The 13,261-nt window shown below is 42.1% G+C and overlaps 1 protein-coding gene across 1 annotated transcript in view; it reads right to left on the minus strand.

Moving 5' to 3' along the window:
- ST6GALNAC2 (ST6 N-acetylgalactosaminide alpha-2,6-sialyltransferase 2) overlaps positions 1 to 13,261 on the minus strand; it is an 82,241-nt gene that overhangs the window by 34,344 nt on the left and 34,636 nt on the right. Inside the window, exons 2-4 of the mRNA XM_073563196.1 lie at positions 6,628 to 6,690; positions 6,495 to 6,543; positions 6,212 to 6,395 (exon numbers count right to left, since the gene is read on the minus strand). Coding sequence (XP_073419297.1) covers positions 6,212 to 6,395; positions 6,495 to 6,543; positions 6,628 to 6,690 — 296 coding nt within the window. The remainder of the gene's footprint in view (positions 1 to 6,211; positions 6,396 to 6,494; positions 6,544 to 6,627; positions 6,691 to 13,261) is intronic.

A 13,261-nucleotide genomic window follows, 5' to 3' on the forward strand; every position in this document is an offset into this window, starting at 1 on the left:
GCAGTGTGCCAGGGGTTAATGTGACCGCCCCTGACACATAGTGCCAAGAGTCAGCTGTGATAATCAGCTGACACCCGGTTGCGATCAGCGGCGCCCCTCGCCGGGAGCGCCGCTGATCGCTTAGGCGTACTATTTCATCCCCGGTCATAGGGGCCTGGGTACCGTGGATGGGATAGTACGTCTAATGTCAGAAAGGGGTTAAATTAATCTCTGAATGCAGGTTCTCAGGGAGAGCAGTGTCCGGCCCATAGATTTTAACAGCTCCTTTGCATGCAAGAAAAAAGATCTCAGATATCACAATATCATTCTAGTCAACTTTCTATGACCTGCATACTCTTTTAGACGGCCTAGGAGGGTTGATTCTATGAACACATTCCCTTGACATGGCATGGTGAAATAAAAAAAAACTTAAAAAAATGCAATAAAATTTTAAAAATATGTTAAATTTAAAAATTTTATTTTTTTTCAGATGCAGTTAACTTGTAAGTAGAGACACTGAACAATTGATGAGGCTGGAACTTAACAGGGTTTACTATTTCTCAGAGTTTAGGGCAGTGAATACCTAGGTGTATGATGATGGAAAACTGGCTCATCATTGTGTAAGTCTTTCAGTTTTGATTGGTTTGTGTCTATTGGATTTTATGGTTGACCTTCCCGCTGGTCCACAAAGTCCACTTACATATTCTCCATTTAATGTTTTAACGCTTGTACTGTGACGTCGGTTCCTTTTCTGTATGTTCCTATTATGGGATTTCTCTGTTCGGCTTACCTCGCTATCCCATTAAGCATTTACTAAGCGGGTGGCTTTCATATGGTCAGTTAACCATCATATAATTTCTCTCCACAAGTTTAGTTTCTAAATGGTTTAGAAATATAGTACATGCTAGTGATAAAGGTAAATTATGATTCTAGCTTTCTAGAATTAGGCCACGTTCAGTCCTTGGTGAGTATTTTACATCAGTATCTGTAAGCCAAAACCAGGAGTGGGACAGTCAGAGAAAAAGTATAATAGAAACTCGTCACCACTTCTGGATTTATCACCCACTCCTGGTTTTGGCTTACAGATACTGAGGTAAAATACTGACCAAATACTCAACGTGTGCACGTGGCTTACACAGCTGTGTTGCAGTCTTTTGACAAGTCCTGTCTTCTGAAAGGGTACTTACTTACACCCAGAACTAAGCTTCTGGTGATGCTATTGCAGATAATTTAGGACATAGGAACCTTGTGTGTGACTCTGAGGGTGGCCCCTTTTTGAAATGAACGAATGTCATTGTTTGGGATATTTGATATGGAGAGTCATAGTTGTGGTCTGTCTGAAGAAATGTCAGCCTGCAGAAATCTGTGGACGTGTTGGCGTGCATTCATTGTGTATTTCATGGCCGAATAATACAAAATTCTTCTGAGAAAATGTAAAGATAAACTTCAGCAGTCAAAAGAATGAAGGAAGAAACAGGTAAAGCAGGGTTTGTACAAATAGGATTAGTCTGCATGATAGCAGCGCCATCAGTTTTGGGTGTATAAAAGGGTCAAAGAAAATATGATGTATGAAGACTTTTACTGAGCACACAAACACTACAGGAAAATACAATGAGAAAAAAAAAATTGTTCAGTTTCCACGTGCCTCTTGTTTAATGAAAGAACAATAATCCAGCTCTTACCGTAGGCCTCTTTTTTATATCACCAATAAAATAGCACATGATATTCTAAGGCACAACTGATTGTGTATTCGGCTGCACAGTACAGGGACAGTAGTAAAATAATTTGCAGTCATAGATTCAGAATATTTTATTGTGAAGGTACAGTGGTCCATACAGCGCTCCCTCAAACTACTTATATACTGAGGAAAAAAAGGATTCAGTCAGCCACCAATTGTGCAAGTTCTCCCACTTAAAAAGATGAGAGAGGCCTGTAATTGACATCATAGGTAGACCACAACTATGAGAGTCAAAATGAGAAAACAAATCGAGAAAATCACGTTGTCTGATTTGGCAAGATTTATTTTGCAAATTATGGTGGAAAATAAATATTTGGTCATTAACAAAAGTTCATCTTAATATTTTGTTATATATCCTTTGCTGGCAATGACAGAGGTCAAAAGTTTTCTGTAAGTCTTAAGTCTTCACAAGGTTGGTGATATGTTGGCCCATTCCTCCATGCAGATCTCCTCTGGAGCAGTGATGTTTTGGGCCTGTCGCTGGGCAACACGGACTTTCAACTCCCTCCAAAGGTTTTCTATGGGGTTGAGATCTGGAGACTGGCTAGGCCACTCCAAGACCTTCATATGCTTCTTATGAAGCCACTCCTTCATTGCCCTGGTGGTGTGCTTGGGATCATTATCATGCTAAAAGACCCATCTATGTTTCATCTTCAATGCCCTTGCTGAAGGAAGGAGGTTTGCACTCAAAATGTCACGATACATGGCCCCATTCATTCTTTCATGTACACAGATCAGTCCCTTTGCAGAGAAATAGCCCCGTCCCATAGCATGATGTTGCCACCCCCATGTTTCGCAGTAGGTATGGTGTTCTTTGGATGCAACATTCTGTCTCCTCCAAACACAACGAGTTTTGTTTCTACCATACAGTTATATTTTGGTTTCATCAGACCATATCACATTCTCCCAATACTCTTCAGGATAATCCAAATGCTCTCTAGCAAACTTTGGACAGGTCCGGACTTGTACTGGCTTAAGCAGGGGGACATGTCTGGCACTGCAGGATCTGAGACCCTGGCGGCATAGTGTGTTACTGATGGTAGCCTTTGCTACGGTGGTCCCAGCTCTATGCAGGTCATTCACTAAGTCCCCTAGTGTGGTTCTGGGATTTTTGCTCACCGTTCTTGTGATCATTTTGACCCCACGGGTTGAGATCTTGCGTGGAGCCCCAGATCAAGGGAAATTATCAGTGTCTTCCATTTTCTTATTATTGCTCCCACAGTTGATTTAATCAAACCAAGCTGCTTGCCTATTGCAGGTTCAGTCTTCCCAGCCTGGTGCAGGGCTACAATTTTGCTTCTGATGTCCTTTGGCAGCTCTTTGGTCTTCACCATAGGTGGAGTTTGGAGTGTGACTGTTTGAGGTTGTGGACAGCTGTCTTTTATACTGATAACAAGTTCTAACTGGTGCCATTCCTACAGGTAATGAGTGGAGGACAGAGGAGCCTCTTAAAGAAGAAATTACAGATCTGTGAGAGCCAGAAATCTTGCATGCTTTTAGGTGACCAAATACTTATTTTCCACCATAATTTTCAAAATAAATCTTGCCAAATAAGACAAGGCGAATTTTTGGATTTGTCTTCTCACTTTGACTCTCATAGTTGTGGTCTACCTACTGTATGATGTCATTTACAGGCCTCTCTCATCTTTTTAAGTGGGAGAACTTGCACATTGATGTCTGACTAAATACTTTTTTACCCCACTATACTTTCTCAGAAAGCCAAAGAGCCTACAGCAATGCTCATCTGGTCCTATTTCTGATGCCCATATTATGGACTACGATTAAGGGGAAGATGTGAAGCAGCAAGGTTCTTGCATGACTATACCGATTCAAGCTTAGGTCACCTAGGGCTCCAAGTCATGTTCAGTGAAACCACACAGCGATCAAGTGTTTCACTTGAGATACAGACCCTAAAATAGGGCTGTAGTATGGAGTTAGAGAATAAAGTTTAGTGTAGCATCCTGCTAACTAAAGCCCCGTTACACACAGTGATCTCGCTAGCGAGATCGCAGCTGAGTCACAAGTTTTGTGACGCAACAGCGATCTCACCAGCGAGATCACTGTGTGTGGCACTGACCAGCGACCGGCCCCCCTGCCGGGTATCGCTGATCGTCCTGGAATGGCCAGGATATTTTTTCGATCGCTGGTCTCCCGCTGGCCAGCACGCATCGCTGTGTGTGGCAGGAGGGAGACCAGCAATGAGCGAGCCAGCGCTGGTAACTAAGGTAAACCGCGGGTTACTAAGCGGCGCGCAGCGCTTAGAAACCTGATGTGTACCTTAGTTACCAGTGCGCTGATGCAGGGAGCTGGTAACCAAGGTACAAATCGGGTTTCTAAGTGCTGCGCGCTGCTTAGAAACCCGATGTGTACCTTTGTTACCAGCGTCCGGCACCAGCGCGCTGGTAACTAAGGTACACAGTGGGTAACTAAGCGACGTGCATCGATTGTTACCCGCGTGTCACTGTCCTGATCGCTGGTGAAGCTGCCTGTTTGACAGCTCACCAGTGATCATGTAGTGACACACCAGCAATCTTGATAAGGTCATATCGTTGTCTGGATCACTGGTGCGTCGCTATGTGTGACGGGGCCCTAACTTTGTGAGTGGAAAAAAGAGGGGTCTTTAAATCTCTGTATCTCAAGTGAAACACTTGATCTCTGTGTGGTTTCACTGAACAGGACTTGGAGCCCTAGGTGACCTAAGCTTGAATCGGTAAAGTCATGCAAGTGTAAGGTGCTGACATTGCTATGGACAGCAGAGACATGCTGCCCCTTTAAGAGACAGCACCCCCTTGGCTGATGCAATGGTACATTCTATTCTACCCTTCAAAAGACTGCTTTGGTTTGCTCTTCCAGCTATAGAGAGGTGAGGGGCTGTTTTCCCAGTGAGTGTTTGGAGCTGGGAGTCTGCAGGAGACTGACGTGAGGAGAGAAGCGTGCAGCTTAGAACTGACTGAACTTGTGGGATTGTGTGTACCCTTCTGGGGATAACGAAAGTGGTTTTCCTGTGTTACTGCGAGGAGCCACGAAGATATACAAGGAAGGAATTCAGAAGAGGGAGTTCACCGTTTCTAGGAACAGGTTCGGAATCGTCACACAAGGACAAGACCACGTTGCACAGAGCTGCCAGAGAGGACATCGCATCATCTTGCAGAGAACTGCAGGGTGCCCCCAGGAAGGAACTGAGACACCAACTTTACTGTGAGTGTTAACCCCGTGTGCGCACATGTTTAGGGCTTAGGATAGGCTGCAATAGACAGAGCACGGTAGCCGTGCGGCCGGTGTAGCAGCGGTCAGTCAGGCTATAGTTAGAGTAGCATCATACTGTTCTACATTGTATTGTTTTGCCTTTTGAAAGATACACTGATCTGTAATAGTTGGTGCACCGTGCCATTTGTACGGCCCAGCTAGAGAATATCACTTTTGTAAATTGTTTTATGTCATTGCATACTCCTGTTTACACTTTCCTAACACTGCATTCCTTGCCTGTAAATAAATTAACCCTTTATTGTTTGCACCTCATCTTGTGTACCGTAGTCTCCCTGCATTGTGGTGGTCCCCCGGCCATCGCTTCACAAGAACCTTGCTACTTCACATCTTCCCCTTAATCGTAGTCCATAATATGGGCATCTTCTCATTGTCTAGGTTACCCCTCACCTCTGTTGTCTGCAAAAAGTGTCCAGTTTCATAGAGGAGTGAAGTACCACTTGCAAACTTTTTGCTATAAAGCTTGTTAGCGCTGTCATAAAGCTGTTTGAGTCACTGGGGAAGCTGCCTCTGCTGGCAGTAATTGAGAGAGCACAGTTCAGGCCAAAAATGCATTCATGCTCTTCGTCTCAACTGTCAATCAATCAAGAGAACAACAACCTCCTGCTGTAAGCAGGAAGCCAAATGACTGTGGAGCAGTTTGCTCCTGAAGAAAGAAAGAGATAATAATAACCTTTTTAGCTTATCCTTGGATCAACAATAAACTTTGGATGAGACAAGACGCATCCAATCAATACCACTGCAGGACCATCATAGAAAAATGAAGTGTTATACAATTTGCATTGAAATCAAAAGGATATATTGACATTCCACCCATAACCCATTTAATGCCCACTTAACCTTTTTTGTTATATTATGTATAGGCAAATTAAAAAAAATACAAAAATTGAATGCATTTACTGCATTAAAACTGCACATTGTGAACACGGCCTAAATTGATCTTTGAATGGTTCATGTAATTGTTAGAACCAGAGGATGAAGTTTATATGTAAACCTCACTGTCTGGTTCCAGTGCAGTTTTGATGCAATCAATACACTAAATTTTTAAATTTTTTACAGTTTGCCTAAACATAATAGAGCGCATATAATTATTTTTTTAAAGAAGGGTTTGCCATTTTAAAAATAATTTGCATTCCCTGGTTTTATGGTATACATCTATCTTATACGTTATTTCCTAATTTGCTATGCCTTTAACTTGACACATTTATGACAAATTATGATAGTGGCTACCTTCTGTAGGAAGATCCTTCCAGCCATATGGCGGTGGTCTCATGCTCATATTTTCCTTGGCACCCTCAGTAAAATGACTGTCCCACATAAGCACTGGGATGTCAAAATTGAACAGATTTTTAAAATAAGAGTCATTCTGTACATGGTAACGTAGAGACGTGGGACAGGCACGGTCAGAATAAGGCTAGTAGGAAAGAGAAAGGGTGTTATTCCAAGAGTAGACATTGAAACATTTTCACAAAACTTCTACCATTCAATATATCATCTCCAATAACCTGTTTACCTTGACATTAGACTTCAGTATTGCCATTGCAGCCTTTTTGTCAGTTTTCCTACATTGAAGCAGTAAATTCAGAATTATTTCATTTTCTGATATTTACAGAGGCATTGATGAATTCAAAATTACTGTTCCTCACCTTTCCTGATTTGTTTCATTTGACCACCTGAAAATAATCGACTGAAATTCTGGCTGAAGACTCCTGTAAAAAGAAAAAAGACAATTGATATCTAAATACTGATGACTTCTGTTTTGCATAATTTAGTACCAATTGTAGAAACAATGTCATAATTCACAGAATTTTCACCGGATAATCCACAGGTCTCACAACTCCAATAACGCCATGTCTGTGGCACGTCTTTCTTCATATGTTGTGATTGTTGACGAATCTTAAATTTTAGTTGTGCTCAGGTGTCATTAATACAAAATATGTTTTTGGGTATTTGAATGAGCTGTCCCTAGAAGATCTGGATAAAGCCATACTTGTCGACTCTCCAAAATGTTCATGAGGCTGGCAAACCGCCCTGGCACATGCTGAAGCCTCTTGAAAACCCTCTAATAGCAGCGCTTCTGAAAGATATTTTGTGTGTGACGTTGAAATGTTATGTCTAGTGATAGAAGTCTGGTGTCCAAATGCACGTTCAATGACATCTGAAGGGGAAGAAGTGTAGAAGTATGTGACCTGGGGGCAAGCTTGTGAGAAAATATTTTCGTGCTGTACTTTGTGCACTCACACTGCAATCATGGCCTACAATTTTGAAAATGTGGGTAAACTAGTTGTTATACCCTTGTAACAAGAAATTCAATTTATAGGAAGATGTCAAATATTTGCATTTTTGATGAAGGAGTAGATCTTAGACAGTATCTCTCTCCTCTTTTTTTTAAAAGCGCATGAAAGTGTTGATATGAGATGATACACTGTAAAACAGCAATGCCAAATATAGAAGAGCTGCTAACAGACTCTCCTTTTACTGTACCCCCTCGCTGGCCAAGTCATTTGTTTTCAAGTGCTGTATGGTGAGCGTTTTTAGCAATCACAAAATTAATGCTTTATGGAACATTTACAGACGTCCCAGCTTAAAGTGAACATGTATCAAGAGGTCTCCATTTCACTTTCCAGTTTACAAAATGTACAGTGGCCTGCAAAAGTATTAACCGCCTTGGCTTTTTACCCATTACCTTACATTACAACCTGTGTTTAAATGTATCAGGATCCTGACAGCGCCAGCATACAGCCTCCGCTGAGCAGGGACTCACCCGCACTGTAAGGACCCCTGGGGATCAGGACAGCCAGAAAGTATAGGTGCACAGGACCTGAGTGATGAAGTTTAGCAAGCCGGCACGGAACCTACGGTCACGTGACTGCAAGGGGGCGGGGCTTAGCGTCCTGCTTTCAGAGAAGACAGAAAACTCAGAGTCAGGCAAAACGGAGTTCATACACAGTACGGACAGCGAGGTACAGGAGGGATAAACAGACGGGAGGTCAGACAAAGCTAAAGGTCATACACAAGAGGGCGACGCGGTACCAAGGGGACGAGCAGAGAGAAGTCGGGTCACAAGCAGAGAGTCATACACGAGAGGTAGCGCAGTACAAGAGGGACAGGCAGAACTCGTAACAGGGACAGAACCGGATCAAAACCAAACAAGCAAGAAAGATATCAGGCACAAGGCACACGTATACAAGAGGTCAACTAACTCAGCCGAGGGCAGGAGTATAACTGACACCGGACCTAGGTCCAGTGAGCATTAAATAGCCGCCCTCTGCCAGGGAGAGGCGGAACAATAAACCCCCAGTCAGACCAGGACAGGCCAAAGCGAAACCCCGTCCTGGATCATGACAAAATGTTTTTGTAATTTGATTTGTGTATGATGCATCATCACTAAATAGTCTAAGTTAGTGAAGTGAAGTGAGAAAAGTGTAGGTATAAATTAAATTTATAGGATCAAATAACTAAAAATTGGCATGTACATATGTATTCACCCCTTTTGCTATGAAGCCCCTAAAAAATTCTGGTGCAAGCAATTACATTCATAAGTGACATGCTTAGTGAAAGGAAGTCCACCTGTGAGCAATCTAAGTGTCACATAGTCTGTCAGTATATACACACCTTTTCTGAAAGGCCACAGAGGCTGCGACACCATTAAGCAAACCTGCCAAGAGAGGGCTGCCCACCAAAACTCTCAGCCCTGAGCAAGGAGGGCATTAATCAGAAAGGCAGCACACAGACCAAAAGTAACTCTGAAGGAGCTGCAGCATAACCAAGCAGAGACTGGAGTATCGGTCAATAGGACCACAATAAGATGTACACACCATAGAGGTGGCCTTTATGGAAGAGTGGGCAGAAAAAAAGCCTTTACTTACACACAAAATTTGCATGGCTCATTTTGAGCTTGCCAAAAGACATGTGGGAGACTCCCCAAATGTATGGAGGAAGGTACTGTGGTCAGATACTGAACTTTTTGCCAAGGTAAACGCTATATCTGGCACCAAATCAACAAAACTCATCACCCCAAGAACACCATCCCCACAATGAAACATGGTGGTAGCAATATCATGTTGTGGGGATGTTTTTCAGCAGCAGGGACAGGGAAAATGGTGCGAGCCAAGGAGAAGAAGGATGAGGTGATATACAGGGATATTATTTAGCAAAACCTGTTTCAGCCTGTCAGTGATTTGAGACTGGGACAGATGTTCGCCTTCCAACAAGACAATGACCCAAAGAATACTGCTAAAACAATACTCAAGTGGTTTAAGGTGAAACATGTAAATGTTTTGAAGTGGCCTGGTCAAAATCCAACTGAGAATCTGTGGTCAGACTTGAAGATTGCTGTGTTCATCAGAGGCAATCATCTAACTCATCTAACTTGAAGAAGCTAGAAAAGCTTTGCCTTGATTAGTGGGCAAAAATCCCAGTAGCAAGATGTGGAAAGCTCATAAAGTCTTATTCAAAGCAACTTGCAGTTGTATTTTTCACAAAAGGAGGCTATACAAAGTACTGACTTTAGAGGGATTATGCACACTGAAGTTTACAGTTATTTTGTTCTATTTGTTGTTTCTTTCACAATAAAAAGAAAACCAAATGTTCACCATTGCAGGCATGTTCTTTACATGCACTTATGCAACCCCTGAAAAAATCCCACTGAAATTACAATTTCTTAGGTAGCAAAAAAACAAATTTCTCAAGCCACTATATTAACACCTGCAGCAAATTTTACTAAATTAACTACTTACATGTGTTTTGTGTGATTTTACATTGATTACCTATTTTCATATTAGATCATCAATGTAATGTATAAGGGTACCACACAGCAACGTTCACTAATCAGAAAAATGTAGGAGGGTTGGCTTTCTTTTTTGCAGTAACAATACAGGAAAATTGATGCAAAAGTTATTAATGAGCAAGCTGAGGAATAGTCGCATATACAGTTTGAGACAGGTGTGGAAATAACTGCAGCCAAAAGCCATACCTTTGACATGGAAACAAAGACTAGTAATGATGACTCAACTATGCATGAAAACATAGGAACTGGGGTGGAGAAAATTGGCGACAGGTGCTCTGTATTGATGATTGAAAATATGAAATATCTGTATGTAACAGAAAGCATTTTCTTCACATAAAGGCTGAAGAGCGGTACAATCAGTGTCTGCAGGCAACACTGAAGCATATTGGAGGGTCATTGCAAATTTAGGGCTACATTTCAGGAAATGGAGCTGGGAATTTGGTCAGGATTAATGCTGTCTTCAATGCTTAGAAATAGAGGCATATACTTATCCATCATACAATACCATTAGGGAGGTGTCTAATAGACGTCAAAATCTTTCACTTTACACATTGTGAGTTGATAAAAAAAATAAACTATTAACATTTTTATTTATGAATGTGATCTTAATTTGCTGCATTGTTTCCCACACATTTGCACAGTACTGTATAATAAACTTGTTTATTAAAGAGAACTTGACAACAGGGTCTACCCCTATTAACTAATTACAGAGTTGCATTTGTCATTAAACACTGATTTCTAGCAATCCCAATGTTAAGGAAAAGCTTCTAGCATAGCTTCTAGCATAATCATAAAATTAGCTATTCAATCTTGTGTTACTGCATACTTTAATTAGTTTGACTAGTCAGACAGATGTGCACTTAGAGCTGAGCAGCTCAGCCAGCCGAAAACACACCCACAGAGGCGTAGTCTGTAGTGTCCCTCTACCTTCTTTGTTCTTCCTAAATCACATAAATGCCAGGTGGCGGCCATGACTTTGAGCCACTTATGTGCCACTGCCCTGGCATCACAATGTGTTGACCCAAAGTCTGACCGGCTGAGTGCTTTCCTCTGTGATCTGACTAGACGTGCTGCACTTCTGTTATAGTGCTGAATTGGGAGGTAATGAACTTCTATGTGCCATTTCTTTCCAGCTCAGCATTATACACAGAAGTGCTGAGCATCTCTTGTGAGATCGTAGAGGGAAGCGCTGGGTTTCAGTCTGCACAACGATCTTCTGCCAGTGTTACACTGCACTGACGTGACACTGTGCATGCTGGACGACCAGTAGAGCGCTTCCCTCTGTAATCGAGCTGCAGACATTCTGTGCTGGTGTTTATAGCACCGAGCCAGCAAGTAGTGGCCCATGGTCAAATATTCACTATACATGCCACCACCTCGTGGCTCAGCACTATAATATAGCATAGCGTCAGCTGTTAGACCAAAGATGGAAGTGCTCTGGTGGTTATACTTAGGGTCTGGACAGTGTGACACTAGGGCAGCGGCACATAGACAGAAGATCACGGTGCATGTCCAAAGTCATGGCGGCCGCTTGTCATTTGTGTGAATTAGGAGGCAAGAAGGCGTTGGAGCGACACTACTTAGACTATAACCACACCTCTGTGGGACTCATTTTGCCTAGCTGGGCACACACCTGACCTACTATTCATACTAATTAGAATATGTAGCGTTGATTAAAACATTGATATTACAATTACACTGGCAACTTTAGAACTTTACTTTATCATAGGAGTTGCTGGCTATCAGTGTTTAAAAATGCAGTGCCATCATTGGTTTGCGGTGGAAGATCCTGCTGTTTCCTGGCAAATGGAATGCTGTGATTTTCTTTTACGCCATTATTTACGGCACATATTGGATCCTGTTAGCCACCAGTAGAGCAATATAAGAAAATGGAGCCATTATTTTAATCATAGTTTCTATTGCTTGACGATTTCTGCTAGTAATAATTGTCATCTAACTACAGACATTTTCTTCATCTCTGACATTATTGGCAACATATGTCTTGTTGGAGTCAGGCAAAAGACAAGTCACTATATCTGTGTCCTATAAGGAGATGAAAGGTGGCGAACTTGGCCGGGCACAGAGAGCTGGCAGGAACACTGGTAGATTTGTGTCTGGAGGAAATTTAAGAGGGAACAGCAGGGCTTGGATCTGGGACATTTGGATCCCAGAGGAAATGAACTGGATGCCATGACACCCATCTGTGCTGCGATGTGTCTTTGAGGAACAGGTGGGGGCCAGAGTTCGTGAATTAAGGGCAAAAAAATAAAAGGGAAATATGGTCAGGATAAGGTTAACACTAATGACATCGGTACCATTTTTTCATGGACGTGTGAATGAGGCCTTACATAATCTAATATCCAGATACAAGTCAATGCTTGTAGTACATATGGACCATGTAAAATAGTGAGTTATGTTGATCACAGGGGTTGATAAATTTGGGCAAATTTCACATTGCAATCAAGTATTACTTTAGGCATTCACATTTCAAGTATACCATAAAAACATATGCCCCAGTTTAATACAGATTCCCAATCAGTAAGCATACATATTCCACTGACTTACATTATAAAATACACTGTACGGTAATTTTGAAACAAATGTATAATAGCATATTTCTGCCAGACATATAGCAAAACAGATGTAAAATAATTGAAGTTGAAACTTTGATGTGAGTGTCAGCAATTTGGGATGACTACAGTAAAAAATACATGCCTCTACATTGAAAGGTATGAAGAACACATTACAAAGTTGTCATCTTGGTCCTAATTCAATTCAGTTGTATTCTTCCTGCGGAGCCTCTGAATACATCCTGAAAGCCACCTCTACAAGTCAGCTGCAGTGGTATATAACCTCATTAATTGAATTTCTCTTGCGAGATGTGGTTTTAAGGAACATTGCTTAAAGGGAATCTGTCAGCAGGATTGTGCACAGTAACCTACACACAGTGTCAGGTCGGTGCCGTTATAATGATTAAAATGATACCTTGGATGATGAAATCCGTCTTGTGGTTGTTGTTTAATCTTTATTTTCAGTTTTGAGTTAATGATATGCTTGTGCTCCAGGGTGGCCTGTGGGGGGGTCTTCATGTGGTGCTCTGCTTAGGTATTCATGTGTACAGTATGGCTTCTGACAGGTCACTGATCCCTCACTGACCTGCCCCCTAGTTTACATAATGAATATACGGTGGCTGTACTGGCAGAGTCCGAAGGGAGTGAACCCCCGTGAAGAGGACTTGAATGGACACCCTCAGTATCCCCGGGGCTCCACGGCTGTGGGGTCCCTCACGACTAGCCACTGCGTAGTGGAGTAGACTGTCGAGAGTTCAGTGCACTGTAGTGCAGGTTCTGGAGAACAGTTCTAGAAAAAAAAAATGTTTTATTTGCTGAGTTTATTATTAGTATGTTCCTCTTACAGGATGTTATTTGAAACTTGACAGAACGGGGATACGGAGAAGCGGAGGAGTGTCCAGGTCCCAGGAAGGGGGGGAG

This window comes from Dendrobates tinctorius, unplaced genomic scaffold, assembly GCF_039654945.1.
Source record: "Dendrobates tinctorius isolate UK_male_01 unplaced genomic scaffold, ASM3965494v1 ptg000383l, whole genome shotgun sequence".
Lineage (NCBI taxonomy): Eukaryota > Metazoa > Chordata > Amphibia > Anura > Dendrobatidae > Dendrobates > Dendrobates tinctorius.